The sequence below is a fragment of the Rosa rugosa genome, chromosome 7, assembly GCF_958449725.1.
Source record: "Rosa rugosa chromosome 7, drRosRugo1.1, whole genome shotgun sequence".
In the NCBI taxonomy this organism is placed as follows: domain Eukaryota; kingdom Viridiplantae; phylum Streptophyta; class Magnoliopsida; order Rosales; family Rosaceae; genus Rosa; species Rosa rugosa.
In genome coordinates, this window is record NC_084826.1 from 40,888,550 (window position 1) to 40,905,543 (window position 16,994).

At 41.3% G+C, this 16,994-nt stretch overlaps 1 protein-coding gene across 1 annotated transcript; it reads left to right on the forward strand.

Moving 5' to 3' along the window:
• Nucleotides 1–9,970: 9,970 nt before the first annotated feature.
• Nucleotides 9,971–12,852, forward strand: LOC133723308 (uncharacterized). Its single transcript, XM_062150119.1, has 4 exons — nt 9,971–10,130; nt 10,420–10,794; nt 10,934–11,701; nt 12,209–12,852. Exons 1-4 carry the CDS (start codon nt 9,971–9,973, stop codon nt 12,850–12,852), a joined length of 1,947 nt encoding a protein of 648 aa, XP_062006103.1.
• The last annotated feature ends 4,142 nt before the right edge of the window (nt 12,853–16,994 follow it).

Sequence of the window (16,994 nt, forward strand, 5' to 3'; positions counted from 1 at the left end):
GTAGAAGAGAAGCATAGGTTAGAGGAGCAGATTGAAGAAGGAAAATCTAAGGTGAATCTAGTGGAGAATTCAAACAATAGGAATAGGTTCCAACGTAGAAAGAATTCCTTAAAGAGAACCAATAGAAACAATTCCTTCCACCAAAACCAAAATTTCTTTCGTCGAGACTTCAACCATAGGTTCCATTCCCACCCAAATAGGTCCCATAACGATTCCAATGACAAGAGAGAGCAAGCATGCTTTGTCTATCTGCTTAGCAAGGGACTGCCATTTTAAGAAGACAGAAGTCTACAAGCCTAAACCCAAATGGAACAAAGGGCAAAAGGGTCCAAAAGCTCAAGTAAATATGCTTGTAGATCAAGATGATCAAAATGATCATATTTTGAGGTATAGTTCTAAGCCCTTAATTAATTTTGCACACTCTAATAGTGATTGGTGGGTAGATTCTAGAGCAAATGTACATGTGTGTTTTGACAAAAGGTTTTTTAAAAATTATCAGGACTCAAGTGGAGGAAGTGTAACCCTAGGATCGGAAATGACACTGTCTCACCAGTACATGGAGTAGGAGACATAGAGCTGAAAATGACATCTGGGAAGACCTTAATTCTCAATGGAGTGCGACATGTTCCAGAAGTGAAGAGAAATCTTATTAGTGCTTCATGTTTAATGAAACAAGGTTTCAAAATTATAATGGAGTCTGATAGGATTGTTATTACAAAGAATAATGTTTTTATTGGAAAAGGGTACGTTTGTGAAGGTTTAATTAATTTGAATGTAGCACATGAAATGAATAAAATTTCTCCTCAAATTTTTAGTGTTGAATCTTGTGATGTGTGGCATGGAAGGTTAGGACATGTGAGTCTGAACAAAGTCAAAAGATTGATGGACTTAGAGTTAATACCAAAGTCTAGTGTAGATTTTAAGCAAAAATGTGAAGTGTGTGTTCAAGCCAAACGACCTAAGTTATCCTATAACAAGCTTGTAGAAAGAGACACACAAGTTTTAGAACTCATACATAGTGATGTATGTGACTCAAATAGAACCCCTACTAGAGGTGGAAACAAATACTTTGTGACATTTATTGATGACTACTCTAAGTATTGTTATATCTTTCTTATCAAAACAAAAGATGAGGTGTTTGATAAGTTCAAGGTATATAAGAGTGAAGTTGAAAACCAATTAGAGAAAAAGATCAAAAGACTTAGGTCTGATAGAGGTGGAGAGTATACCTCTAATGATCATAATACCTTTTGTGAAGAACATGGAATTATTCACGAAGTCACTCCACCTTACTCACCTCAATCCAATGGTGTAGCGGAGAGAGAAAATAGGACTTTGTTAGACATGGTCAACTCCATAATCCTTAGTAGTGGAATACCTGAGAATTTGTGGGGGAAAGCAATGCTGACAGCTTGTTTCATACTTAATAGGATAACTGTGCGACAGAATGACAAAACTCCTTATGAGTTGTGCAAAGGAAGGTCACCTAATCTCAAAATCCTTAGAGTGTGGGGGTATTTAGCAAAAGTACTTATACCAGATCCTAAAAGAAAGAAAATAGGTCCCAAGACCATTGACACCATCGTACTAGGTTATGCCAAAAATAGCAACGCCAATAGGTTCTTAGTATTCAACTCTGATGTTAAGGAAGTTGCAAACAACACTATCATAGAATCTAGAGACGCTACTTTCTTTGAAGATATGTTTCCTTTCAAAACCCGAATTCCAAAGGAAGTACAAATTAGAGACAAACCTTCCAATTCAACCACAAATGAAAATGCAGAACCTTTAGATCCTAGAAGGTGTAAAAGGGCTAGGGTAGAAAAGAAATTTGGAGATGATTTCTACACCTTTTCAATAGAAGGAGAACCCACAACTTATCAGGAAGCCACTTCATCTATAGATGCACTTTTTTGGAAAGAGGCAATAAGTGATGAGTTTCAATCTATTATCCAAAACAACACTTGGGTGTTAACAAATTTGCCTCCTGGAAGCAAAGCAATAGGTTGCAAATGGATGTTTAGAAAGAAATTGAAACCTGACGGAAGTATAGACAAATACAAGGCTAGGCTAGTAGCTAAGGGGTTTACACAAAAGGACTTAGATTACTTTGACACTTATTCACCTGCCACTAGGATTACCACCATTAGGACTTTAATAGCCTTAGCATCCGTACATAATCTAGTCATTCACCAAATGGACATGAAGACCGCATTTTTGAATGGAGATTTAGATGAATAGATTTACATGGAGCAACCTGAGGGATTTATAGTTAAAGACCAAGAGCACAAGGTGTGTAGGTTAGTTAAGTCTTTATATGGCCTTAATCAAGCTCCTAAACAATGGCATGAAAAGTTTGACAAAGTGACCCTAGATTATGATTTTAAGATCAATAGTCATGACAAATGTTTATACTCCAAAGTATAAAATGGGGAACACGTGATTTTATGTTTATATGTTGATGATATATTGATCTTTGGACAAATTTGGAGATTGTTAATAATGTAAAATCATATCTATCCAGGAACTTTGACATGAAAGACATGGGAGAAGCCCATGTGATTTTAGGAATGAAAATTGAGAGAACCTCTGAAGTTATATTTTTTAGTCAATCTAGCAACATTGAAAAGATGTTGAAGAAGTTCAATTATTTTGAGGTCAAACCCGTGTCGACACCTTATGACTCAAACGTCCACTTGAAGAAAAATCAAGGAGAACCTTGTTCACAATTGAAATATTCTCAAATGATAGGTTCTTTACTTTACATTGCCAATAAGACTAGGCCAGATATTGCTTATGCAGTTGGGAGACTAAGTAGATATACACATAACCCTAGTAAGGAGCATTGGAATGCTTTGGAGAGAGTCTGTAAATACCTTAGAGGTACACTTAATTACTCATTGTGCTATAAGGGATTCCCTATTGTGGTAGAGGGTTATAGTGATGCAAATTGGATAACAGATAATGAGGATGTGAAGTCTACTAGTGGTTACATATTCTTATTAGGGGGAGGAGCAATTTCTTGGGGATCAAAGAAGCAAACCATAATCACTAGAAGCACCACACAATCAGAACTTGTAGCTTTAGATGTCACTTGTACTGAGGCTGAGTGGATTAAGAGTTTGTTGACGGAAATACCTTTAGTAGAAAAACCATTATCTGCTATACCTGTACATTGTGATTGTAATGCAATGATAGACTTGCTAAAGCAATCTCACACGAACCAGAAGATGAACAGACATATACATGTGAGATATAAATCTGTGAAAGGCCTAATTAGAAAGAGCATTGTCACTTTAGACTTTGTAAAGTCAGAGAATAATATTGTAGACCATTTGACTAAGGGTCTTTCTAGGATCAGAGTCCTATAATTATCGAGGGGGATGGGCTTAAGCCCACAAGGGAGTCACCTAGGGAGGTAACCCAACTTCTGTGATTGGAGATCCCATGAAGAAAGTTCAATGGGTAGAAACAATCCATATTGCATGACTCATTAAGCACTATTTTATATGATGGAGATATCCTAAATGAGATATTGAGATATTCTCCGCTCATCCCTATGACATGAGTGCTATATAATGTGACGTCAGGAAGGGACTTAAAGTATCCCTGAATGAGTTCGAGGCGGGAAATCTCCCGTAGGGTGCAGGTCACATGTTTCCTTGGAGAACTCACCTAGTGAGAGTCGTCGTCAGGCCCCGACCGTGAGAATTGGGTTGTTCTCTAAAAACTCTCATGAGAATCAAGATTGAGCGCATGGCCATAAATAGCGCTACCCCGCATCCAAGTCTTAACCAATACTATGTGTGTAATACGTTGAAGTTTGATCAAAGGGGCTAAGTTCAAGACTGTGTCACTCATGTTCCTCAGATGGAAACTATTATCACTAAGTGTAGGATCAAGCCCAGAAGGCACCTACACCTACTCCATAGTATTATGTTGCCCCTATGTATATATATTATTTTCTTTGCTTTTAAAGATTTTAAAACCTTTTGTGGGGGATTGTTGGTATTCTAAAAGATTTTAAAATCTTTAATTTGATTTTCAATTTCAATTTGTAACTTATGCTTTTAATCCTATAATTATTTGGGAGTTATAGGAGTTTCATTTTGGGATTTAATTTTCTGATTTTATGGTGTGTTTTATGATGGATGTTACATGAGATAATTGGAGCCTATAAAAGGCCACAATGTTCCCCAAGTTGTTTACAATAAAAGGATTATCTCTACTCCTCATTTACATACTACCACTTTGATTACTACCTTCCATATTTTACTATTATTTTGGGCAACAGTTCTGTGACTTGGAGATTCTATCTGACTGTGAACGTGCTCATAGCGGACTTTTCGTTGCTTGTATTGGGGTCGTATCTTGGAGTCTTTGTAGACACAAGAATTTAATGAAAATAAAATTCGTTAAATAATTTGGTCAACACTTGAAATTATGACCGAACAAACTTAGTCGGCATGTGGGTCCCACAAAATGTGCACGTGGCTTGTGAGTAAGCAAAACCAGGCAAACTCAGAGAATGACACGTTGCGACACATGAAAGGCCCGACGACAATAAATGAATTTGTTCCGACTAAATCAATTGATATTAAAGCGGGTCAATCAAATTAAATCAATTGATTCCGAGCAAAATCAAGCATTAAATGTCGTCTACTGATTAGATGTCAATTTATTTAAATTGATAATCAAGACAAAAATCAGTCATCAAATTAATTGGCTAAATTCCTTAATAGTTATGATTAAATCGATTAATTAAGGTTGATTGATTCAATTATGCTATTAATGAAATACAATTAAAATCAGTCATCAAATTAATTGGCTAAATTCCTTAATAGTTATGATTAAATCAATTGATTAAGGCTGATTGATTCAATTATGTTATTAAGGAAATACAATTAATCGCGTGTCATCAATGCATTCCAAAATTGAGAGAGACACCGACACTATAAATACCCCTCTCAAATCAAGAGAGAGGACTGGAGCCAGAGAGAAAAATCACTCCCAAAGTTTAGAAGTCTTCAAGCATGTGAAGAACCCTCAAGCTGCAAAATAGCTGGTTCATCACCAACCTCAAGCCAAAGCACTTGTCACGTGTCAACCCTCGTGGCCACCATCCAACTCAATATCAAGCGTCAATCGCCCTTGAGTCAAACATACCATTGAAGATAGAATCAGAGGATTACCCAAAGATTGTAACCTGCATTTAAATTATTAATAAAATTATTATTTTTTGTACACGTGTCTGCATTCTATTTGTTTTCAGATTCTCGTGTTTACAAATTGGCACGCCCAGTGGGACATCTTTGCCTCTCATCTCCTTCTCCATAAAACGATTTCAAACAAATCCGTTCGACCAATAGCTTCCAAGAACACTCAAGCCATCCCGAAAAACAAGTCCAAGCCAACGACCTCGAAATTGAGCAGCAACTCATCTGGTCACGTCACCTAAAGCATGGCAAAGGTTCAGCCTTTGTGGCTTTGCCTGCTAAGCCTCGCCAACCAATCATCACCCTGGAAAGTTTAGGGGCAGGGAAACATGTCCCTCGAAGTGAAGAGAGACAAGCTCCAAATACAAAATCAAGGGAACAGTCGTTCTCACCTGCCTCTGATGACAACTCGAGCACCGGATCATACCATGGAAGTCCTGATGCTGAAGAAAATAACACTTCTGGGATGCAGTCAGACGGTGCGTCTCACCCCTCAGCAATGCAAGTCATGATGACGGGGGCAACCACGCTCGAGGAGCAGATAGCTAATCTGATGGAGGCGGTTCAAAAGCTCACTAATACCGTCGAAGAAAAGGATATGCAGATTGCTCAACTTTGGAGTAGGCTCGAGAAACAAAATGATGAGGATTTTGCTAGGATTCCATACAAGTACGACAAAGACAAACAAGAAGAAACTTCAAAGGCGAATGACAAGGACAGTGAAAGCCTACTTGGTTCTTTGTCCGTCCAGCAGCTACAAGACATGATAAACAACTCCATTAGAGCTCAATATGGAGGTCCCTCTCGTGATTCTCTCACATACTCCAAGCCATACACAAAAAGAGTAGACAACCTGAGGATGCCATATGGTACCAGCCACCCAAGTTTCAGTAATTCGAGGGGAAGGGCAATCCAAAACAACATATTGCTCATTTTGTCGAGACATGCAACAATGTTGGAACGGAGGGAGATCATCTTGTTAAGCAGTTTGTACGTTCATTAAAAGGCAACACCTTCGAATGGTACACAGATCTGGAACCTGAGTCAATCGACAGTTGGGATCAGACGAAGCGTGAGTTCCTGAATCATTTCTATAGCATGAGTCGCACAGTGAGCATGATGGAACTTACTAGTGCTAAGCAATGGAAGGATGAACGCGCAGTTGATTACATCAATAGGTGGCGTTCGTTGAGTCTCGATTGCAAATATTGACTATCAGAAGTATCTGCAGTGGAAATGTGCATCCAAGACATGCACTTTGATTTGCTATACATCCTACAGGGAATCAAGCCCCGTACGTTTGAAGAGCTGGCTACGCGAGGACATGACATGGAGTTGAGTATAGCTAGCCACAAAGGGAAGAAGGAGTCAATCGTTGACCAAAGAAAAGACAAGGGCTTTGGAAGCAAGATTGACAAGGCACTTAAGAAATCTACAAAAGAATCGATGGCTGCCAACAGTGCCCCAGTCAAAATCTCTACACGAGATAAGGAGGTTAAGAAAGCAGAGCCAACTCGCACCTACGACAGAACAAAGCGTTCGTTGAAGGAATGGCAACAAAAGACATATCCCTTCCCAGATTCTGACGTGGCATGCATATTGGAAGATTTACTTGAGAAGAAGGTGATAGAACTCTCAGAATGCAAGCGGCCCGAGGAAATGCATCGTGTCAAGGACCCTAAATACTTTAAGTACCACCAGATTGTCAGTCACCCAGTTGAGAAATGCTTCGTTCTGAAAGATTTAATAATGAATCTCGCCAAGCAAGGAACGATTAAGCTGGATGTCAATGATGTTGCTGAGGTAAACTGCACTACCATCGTGTTTGGGTCATTCGAGCTAGCCCCGTTTCCTTCTCTTCCAATGAAAGCACCATATCAGCTTTCGAGAAAACCATGCATAAAGTCAAAGTTAGAGGAAGTCAAGCCAATCCAGCAAGCGAGCCTCGCACCTGTTGGTACCCCTAAAGTTGACTCAATTGTCGATGACGAGGGATGGATACTTGTTACTCGAAGGAAGGCACATAAGAGCCCATTGCCATGTTTACCTACCACTCAAGCAAAATGCAAGCAATCACAAGAAAGTCGTCAGTGTCTCGAGAAAGGTGGGACAAGATTTGTCAAAGAGAGGGGCAATCCTTTCGTTCGAAGACCCCATAGTGTGGTTTCATCAAGAAAATTCTTTCCCAAGAGAGGCAACGAACAAGAAAAGGTGAGAGCTGGCCACATGACAACAAGCTACGAAATTGGTTCGAAGGATTCTGCCAAGGCTGAGTCAAGCACAGTCAATACGAACCAAACGTCAGAGGAGAACGAGGTGTTGAAGCAGCTAGAAGACCTACCGTTGCACTTCAGCATTTTTGATCTACTACAATTGCCAAAATCGACAAGATATGCTTTCGTACAGGTGCTAATCAACATAGGTAAGTACTCCACAGAGATTAACAAGGTGAAACCGAAGGAATACGTCACTTGTGTTGCAGATTGTGACGCCATTCACTTTACGGATGAAGACCTTCAGTTAGGCTCTAAGCCGCACAATAGACCTCTCTTCGTGACAGGGTATGTGTGAGATCATAAGCTAAACCACAAGCTTGTAGACGGGGGGGGGGGGGGGGGGGGGGGAGTCAGCCGTAAACATCATGCCTAGGTCGACTATGAGGCAGCTTGGCATCAATGTGGAAGAGTTGTCTCGAAGCCGTCTCATGATTCAAGGCTTCAACCAAGGGGGGCAAAAAGCCATAGGGATGATTAGAGTAGATATGACAATTGGAGAAATGAAGTCGAACACTTTGTTCCACGTGATCGATGCGAAGACCTCCTACAATTTATTGTTGGGACGACCATGGGTTCACGAAAATGGTGTCATCCCCTCCACTCTTCATTAGACCTGTAAATGGACCGGATTTGGATCGGATCGACCTAAATCCAAATCCGTTTACTTAAAAAAAAATTCGATCCAAACCCGCTCCGTTAACCCGGCGGATCGTTGATAGCTCGATCCAAATCCGTATCCGCCGGGTTAACGGATACCCGATCCGCTAATCCGACCCGTTATAATTTCAAATATTTTAAAATTTTAAATAGTAATATTAAATTTATATCATGATACCTCATAAGATATTAATAAAATATTAAAACAACATGAAAAGTATCACCAAAAGTAGAATTACATTATCAAAATTCTTAATGCTTCTTGGAATCTTGGGTGATAGACTGTCCCTTAGATTTCTGCAAAAAAATTGTATTAGAAATTCTTCATATTTTATATTTTATATTTTTAAAAAATAATAATATATTAATAAAAATAATAATATTTTATTATTACAAAAACGGGCCGGATCATTAACGGATCGGATCGACCTAGATCCGTATTTGATCCGTTAAATAAACGGGTTAACGGATTCGGATCATTAACGGATCAACAGATCAAAACTTTCGATCCAAACCCGTCCAATAGTCACGGATATGGAGCGGGTCCGGATCAAAATCCGGTCCATTTACAGGTCTACTCTTCATCAATGCTTCAAGTTCTACCATGGCGGAGTAAAAACAGTAGCAGGTGATACTAAACCGTTCACTGAAGCTGAATCTTACTTTGCGGATTCCAAGTTCTACATGGATGATGAAACAGTAAAGGAAGTTCTCCCAGTTGGAATACCCTTTACAGGGAAGACTGTAGAAGTGAGTAATGAGGAAGTGGAATCCAGCATGGCAAGAAATCGCAATGAGGAACCACATAAAGTTTCGTTGGAAATTAATGTGGCAGCTTCAAAGAACAAAATCAACTCCTCTGCTCCAGTTCTTCGTTATGTGCCAAAGTCTAGGCGAAAAGAAGGGGAATCTCTTTTTGTGGAGGCAAATGAGCAAGAACGTCCACAAAAGTTAGATGAGAAGGATGTAGAATTACTAAAAGAAACATCAACCATACTGTTGACGAAATTGAGCAACGCAACTCCCACCAAGCAGCTGCTAAAGGGGTTTGTCAAACCGATTCAAGGCAAGACAGAGCATGGGACACTTCCTGACAAAAGGACAAAGGAAGGATTTGACCCTAATGCTTACAAGCTACTAGCAAAGGCTGGATATGACTTCGGTTCGTCAAATAAGGAAAGTGACCAAGTCATCCTTGGTAAAAAGGTGCGTGAACTTAATGAATCTCAAAGGAGGTTGAGAGAGCAAGGATGCACATCTGACCCTACTCAAGCAGGTCTTGGTTTTGTACCAGGAAAACCAATCAAAATTTCAGGAAGAAGAAAAGTTACGAAGGCAAGCACGCAACACATCAGTGTTGAAGTAATAGAAGAAGAGACTCAAGAATCTAAATCTGCCTCTCATGTTTCAGCATTTGATCGCATTCATCCTAATTCTCAAGCTGCGGTGCCTGAACAAGTTGATGAGTTGGCGCCTCGAGTTTTTGTATTTGATCGTGTCGATGCGTCAACAAGCTGAATCTCAGTTTTCAATCGCATCACCCAAACGACCCCTCGAGCTTCCATGTTCAATAGGTTGTCATCTTCCAATGAAGAAAATAAGAAATCAGAGTTAGCCCCTCGAAAGTCGGCACTTGAGAGGATAAAATCACCTAAAGAGCAACAAAGGCGAAAGAGAAAAGGGAGTGACGACCAAGGAAACGACAAAGAGATCCGAAGCCTTATCCCATCACGCATGAAGTGACGCTCTGTGTTAGAGGTGAGCTCAAGCGAACAACTCAAAGTGAAGGAGCACACCATCGTACTCACTGGCCAAGTCAGAATGGGTAAGGTTGCTGGCAATGGCGAAGATGAGATTGTTCAGTCTGCCTATCATATCATGGTAGCAGAAGCAGAGGCTTTCGAAGAAAATGACCATGATCATTCCGAGGGTGAAGTAGATGAAGCTCCTCCAGAACTTGAAGAGGTGGGGGCAAGCTACTGTCGACGAGCTTAAAAAGCTCAATTTGGGAACTAAGGAAGATCCAAGACCTGTCTTCGTGAGCGCTTCGCCGAGTCCCGAAGAAGAAAAGAAATACTATGATCCGTTGCTTGAATATAAAGACGTCTTTGCATGGACTTACAAAGAAATTCTTGGCCTTGACCCAAAGGTAGCGGTTCACCGTCTCGCAGTTAAGCCTGAGGATCGACCAATCAAGCAAACACAACGACGCTTTCGAACATAACTCCTTCCTTAAATTGAAGCTGAAGTTGATAAGTTGATTGCTGCAGGTTTCATTAGAGAGGTTCAATATCCTAAGTGGATTGCAAACATTGTTCCTGTCAAGAAGAAGAACGGACAACTTCGTGTATGTGTGAACTTCCGCGACTTAAATGACGCATGTCCAAAGGATGACTTCCCTTTGCCCATTATTGAACTCATGGTGGACGCAACAACAGGGCATGAAGCTTTATCCTTCATGGATGGGTCATCTGGATACAATCAAATAATGATGGCCTTAGAGGATGAAGAGCTTACTGCATTTCACACTCCCAAAGGCATTTATTGCTACAAGGTCATGCCATTCGGATTGAAAAATGTCGGTGCAACATATCAACGTGCTATGCAGAAAATCTTCGGAGACATGCTTCACAAGTATGTGGAATGTTATGTCGACGATTTAGTGGTCAAGTCAAAAAAGAGGATGGATCACTTGCTAGACCTAAGAAGGGTGTTCGATAGACTACGCAAGTACCAGTTTAGGTAAATTTCTTGGATTCATTGTGAAACATCATGGCATTGAAGTGGATCAGTCAAAGATAAAGGCCATTCAAGACAAGCATGAGCCAAGAAATCTACACGAGTTAAAAAGTCTCCAAGGACGACTTGCCTTCATCAGACGGTTCATATCGAACCTCGCAGGCCGTTGTCAGCCTTTTAGTCGACTTTTGAAGAAGGATGTGCCTTTCGTATGCCATGAAGCTTGCCATAAAGCCTTTGAAAGCATAAAGAAGTACTTGGCAAACCCTCCAGTGTTAGGTGCACCCATCCTTGGGAAGCCACTTATCCTCTACATTGCTGCTCAAGAGCGATCACTCGGAGCACTCCTAGCCCAAGAAAATGAAGAAAAGAAGGAGAATGTGTTGTATTACTTGAGTCGAACTCTCACAGGACAGGAATTGAACTATCCACCGATAGAGAAAATATGTCTCGCACTTGTCTTCGCCATCCAAAAGTTAAGACATTACATGCAAGCTTACACAGTGCATCTAGTGGCAAGAGCTGACCCAGTCAAGTTTGTGATGTTACAACCAGTCTTAACAGGGCGAATGGCGATATGGGCACTACTTCTCAATCAGTATGAAATCATCTACATACTGACCAAAGTGGTTAAAGGACAAGCATTGGTTGATTTCCTAGCGGACCATCCTATCCCTGCGGATTGGGAGATTTCAAATGACTTGCCGGATGAAGAAGTCTTTAATACAGAAGTCCTCCCTGCTTGGCAAATGTTCTTCGATAGGTCTTCACGAGCAGATGGGGTAGGAGCTGGTGTGGTCTTCATTTCTCCATGTACTTACATGAGCATTTGCCAAGCATAATTAGCTATAATGAGCCACGCTCATGTTACCGCCAGCGGTACCAACTACCACCAACGGTGTGACCTATGGAAACACAGCCAAGCAGGCTACCGCCTGAGCCCTGGCTCACCCCCAGATCATCGCTAACACGCCGCCACACGCCATGCCAAAACAGCACCAGAAGCTCCACAAACTGGGGACTGAAGCATATCAGTCCCACATCGAAAATAAAGAACAGGTCAGCCTCTTCCCCACCTATAAAAGGTTCACTCCTCTCTCCTCATTAATTACGCATTTACTACTAACCTACTGTTATTCTGTCAACATAAATACATTGACTAACTTAGGCATCGGAGAAGAGAAGACCGCCCAGCGCGGTCTCCCTTTGATGCCCTTTGTATTTTACCTGACAGGTAGCGGAAGTACTGATTACACCACAAGTAGCGGTCCTCCCATCGGATCAGCATTAACCAAGATTTGGCCACTGCTAAAATCTTAGACATTAACACTCCACAAAGGCAGATATTGCCTTATGCCTTTACTCTTGGTGAACTATGTTCCAATAATATTGCTGAGTACCAAGCGCTAATTATGGGACTACAAACCGCAGCTAAAATGAAAATCTCAAATCTAGAGGTGTATGGAGACTCGAAATTAGTAGTTGATCAATTACTAACTATCTATGAAGTAAAGAAAGAGGATTTAGTTCCTTATTTTCAGCTCGCCACACAACTTTTAAAGGGTTTTGATGCCGTCACGCTAACGTATGTGCCAAGAAAAGAAAATCAAATGGCAGACGCTTTGGCCAACTTAGCAGCAGCGCTGGCATTGTCAGAGGATGAAATCATACACCTTCCAATCTGCCAACGATGGGTCGTACCGACAATCTCTGAGCTTTTGCATGAAGACTCCAATGTTGTCTCTGTTTACGTGATTGATGTTGATGACTGGAGGTACCCGCTAATTGATTACCTCGAGCGAAATAAGCTCTCCGATGACCCAAAGCAACACTCGGACATAAGACGAAGAGTACCACGCTTTTTCTACTACAAGGAGACTCTTTATCAACGATCATTCGATGGATTACTCCTTAGGTGTCTAGGGAAAGAGGAAGCTGCTAAGGCTATGGAGGAAGATCATTAAGGAGTATGCGGAGCTCACTAGTCAGGTCCTAAGCTCCATTTTCAAGTGAAGAGGATGGGTTACTATTGGCCCACCATGGTTAAAGATTGCATGGAGTATGCACAAAGGTGTCAAGCTTGCCAGTTTCATGCAAACTTCATCCATCAACCACCAGAGCCATTGCATCTAACAATTGCTTCCTACCCCTTCGATGTGTGGGGACTTGATGCTGTAGGGCCCATCACTCCAAAATCCTCCGTCGGTCACTACTCATACATTCTAATGGCTACGGATTCCTTTTCAAAGTGGGCAGAGGCGGTGCCGCTTAAGGAAATAAAGAAAGAAAATATTGTAGACTTCATCAAAGGGAATATCATTCAACGATATGGTGTTCCGCGCTGTATCATCACAGACAATGCCAAATACTTTTCCAATAGTGCCATGGAGAAACTCTGTGAGAAATATCACTTCAAGCTGCACTTTTCTTCTATGTATAACGCCCCGACTAATGGATTGGTTGAAGCATTCAACAAGGCATTATGTAATATTTTGAAGAAAGTTGTCAGCAAAACAAAAAGGGATTGGCATGAAAGAATGGGCGAGGTGCTCTGGGCCTATAGAACGACATATAGAACTCCCACAAAAGCTACACCTTACTCCCTTGTATATGGTGTTGAAGCTGTCTTACCCTTGGAGAAGCAAATTCCATCTCTGAGGATTGCTTTGCAAGAAGGACTGACTGATGAATAGAATGCCAAGTTACTCCTTGGAAGCCTTAGATTAAAAGAGACTTGATGCGTAGCAGCACTTGGAATGCTATCAAGCTCGAATGTCACGAGCTTTCAACAAAGGGGTTCGACCCCGATCCTTTCAAGTTGGTGACCTAGTGCTTGCCGTGCGCAGACCTATCATTATGACACACAGGACTGGTCCTAAGTTCACGTCAAAGTGGGATGGACCTTATGTCGTCAGCGAACTCTACACCAATGGAGCCTACAAGATTGTGGCTGAAGATGGCCTGAGAAATTGGCCCCATAAATGGAAAGTTCCTGAAGAGGTACTATGCTTGAAGAAAGTAAGAAGACGTTCCTAGCCAGCACGAGCCTAAACTGCACATGGCACACAAAAAAAAAACAAAAACAAAAAAGTAAAAAAAAAAAAAAAGAGTCCGTTGAGTTGAAAACCCGAAAGGGAGGCTCAAGCAAAATAAGGACAAAAAAAAATCATCATCATAAACCCTTGAACTACGTAATGACTTGATTCCTTCTTTGGAAGGATACGTAGGTAGCTTGGGAATAACAATCTCAAGTTCAGTCACTTTAAATAAAAATAAAGGGTTTGTTTACAATTCATAAAGTGAATAAATAGAAAAGTACTTTATTTCCTTCATAAGTTATGACTGTCACAGATTGACTTATTACAAGTGATAAAGGAAAATGAAAAAAAAAATCATCATAAACTACGAATGGAGAACAGCTCTTCACACCCAAGTCAAACCCTTGAAGCTATTACAGTGGCTCTCAAAAATATCTCGCAATGATTTCGTTGTCTCAAGCTCTGCAATGGTCACCTCGGGGGTCTCTTTGATTTGGGTCTTCTCTTTTTCTAAGTCAACAAGCTTTTGCTCATGTAGTAGATGTCTTTCATCTAGTGAAGTCACTGTTTGCTCCAATTTTCGCTGTTCCTCATTTAATTTCTCCAAAGACTTGAGGACAGATTGGCGATGATCAGAGTCGGCTTGACGAATTGAAGTGACCTTTGCAATTTCTGATTCTGTGTCAGCCATACGTTGATTACATGTGCCTGGAGTAGCCTTGTGTGAACAAGCAAGCCGTACCAAGTTGTATTGGTCAGCACTAGTCAACAATTCCTCAACTTTTCCCTTTACGGATGAATGGTCAATCCCATAAAGGCTAAGCTCGACTATCAGCTTGTCAAGTTCCCCCTTGCTGGAAAGAATGTTCTTTAAGGAGTGCTTCATTATCATATCCTCAATTTGTTCACAAATCGCAGTAGCCGTTTGTTGGCAGATATTACGAAGCCTTTGACCAGCATCCATAACAGCAGCTCCACCAAGGGAGGCCTCAGAAAAGGTTATAGTGTTCAAAGGCTTAGGAGGATGCACCTTGGTAAGTGGACCTGTACGTACATATGTGTTCATTAGCTTAAAAAGTTTAAAGTTCAATGAAAAATACACAAGAGTTAAGAATTGTACCTTTAGAGTCAACTTGCTGCAAGTCATTCTTTGCATTGGGTGTTCCTTTTGTGGGTAAAGAGTAAGCCTCAAGTTCCGCTGTAGAAGGAACACGTATAGGATCTGAGGAGGTGTCATCGTCCCCCAAAGTGAATGACCATCAATCTCTGCGCCCTGAAAAGATAGGAAAAGAACCATTCAAGTTTCTGAAAAAAAAGAAAGAAAGAAAAGGTTACCTCATTACTTTGCAGCATCGGTTGTGAAGAAGTTGGGACGTCACCAAGAAAGTCAGTATTCAGAGTAAACTCAGCATTGGGATTGCAATAAGTAGGGCCAAGACTGGTGTCAGTTTTCTAACGCTTAAAGTGCACTTCACTATTTTTGCTGCTGCTTCCGCTACGCCTTCTTTCTTTGATGGAAGGTTTTTTCACCTTAAGCGGATGGACCAAAGCGACGTGAGAATCTAAAGAGTCCCCATCATCTTCTAGAGTGTTGAGCGGATGAGTCTAATAATCACTACTAGGAAGCAAAGTCCTATTAGGAGGCGCAGGGACGTTGGTGCTACATTCAACTTCACAATGAATCACATTTTTACGATGAGGCGGTGCTACACGGGTGACGTTCTTATCTTGTTTTGCTTTCAGAGACTTGTGCAGTGGCCCATTAGTAGGCGTTGTCTTCACTTGTGTAGAACGGTACGCTTTAGACCACCAATCTACATAGTCTCGGGTGACCATGTACTCCGTGATAGCACTTTGGATCGGCAACGTTACCACACACTTGGTGTTCATTCTGGTACAAGAGTCCCAATGCAAATAAATCGGAGTCAATACGCCATTGCGAATGTCATTCTTAAGGCTGCTAGGAACGTCTTGGACATAACCAAACTGTCGACTAAATCGGTGTGGACTATATGGCTGAATGACTCGTCGGTTATCCTACCTTAGAGAAAGGTACCCGGATCGAAGGCTGACGAGATATATGAAATCTAAATGGGAGATGCCATCGCGATTGATAATCACTCTGCTCTCCGAAAACACCCTGGCAAATGTACTCATCCTCACATTGTCACATGCATTGAATAAAGAAAGAGCCTGTGAGTCCTCAAAATGCTTCGCTGAAAATTCTCCCGAGAAGCGAACCATACGAGGTCTTAGGTCGTTGGAAAGTGGAGAATGAAAGTAGGTGCCGAAGTACTCTGCTAGCCATACGTATATGTAATGAAAAGGAAGAGCAGCAGAACAATTACCTGGATCACTGGAAACAGAAATCTTGTTCAAACCCTGGTAAATGCTAGCCAAGACCGGTACAGCTAGGCAAAATTGTACACCCTGTGACATTTTGCTGGCGACTTTGAATACTCCCGGACAAATCAAACCAGTGTTGTCTTTGGGTAAAACAAACACGCACAACCAACAAGCAAGAAAGGCAGCCAAGTAGGTGGGCTCTATATCTTCACCCTCCACGCCTAAGTGATCAAATACTGCAAGGTCTGCAGGAGTTCGTTGTCGAATCTCATGGATCTTGCCAGATGGATTAAACGTATTCGGGGGCGGATCTCTTTTGTTCCTGCTGCTTTTGTTCGGAGGCCTCTTATAACGCAGAGCTCCTCTATACCAATACCATATCCATGAGGTTATCTTCACTTTATGCCCTTGACCTTCCTTGCAAAGCTTATGGTAGGCGAGAAACAAATAGCGGCAGCTCTGTTGACCCCATTTGCTTGTTACAGAAAGCTTTTCAGCAGCTGGAACCACCTCATCATAAAACCGTCCGGCAATGGGCAAACCTCCAAGTTGATCCAAATCCCAGAGGGAGATGGACATTTCCCCGCTAGAAGTGTGGAGGGTATTTCGTAGGACACCAATACTCACAGAAAGCCTGTATGATAGGTGCAACGCGGTCATAGCTGAATAGTGAGGCGAATATCGCTAGATAGAGACCGGCCTCCTAAATAAGCTTGTCATTC

Excerpts from the sequence above, each read along its gene's own strand:
- LOC133723308 (XM_062150119.1), top strand. The coding sequence starts at position 9,971 with ATGGGTAAGGTTGCTGGCAATGGCGAAGATGAGATTGTTCAGTCTGCC. Across the intron at positions 10,131-10,419 it reads AGAGGTGGGGGCAAGCTACT|GTTTCATTAGAGAGGTTCAA; the intron begins GTCGACGAGCTT and ends TGATTGCTGCAG. Across the intron at positions 11,702-12,208 it reads TGTGGTCTTCATTTCTCCAT|ACATTAACACTCCACAAAGG; the intron begins GTACTTACATGA and ends CTAAAATCTTAG.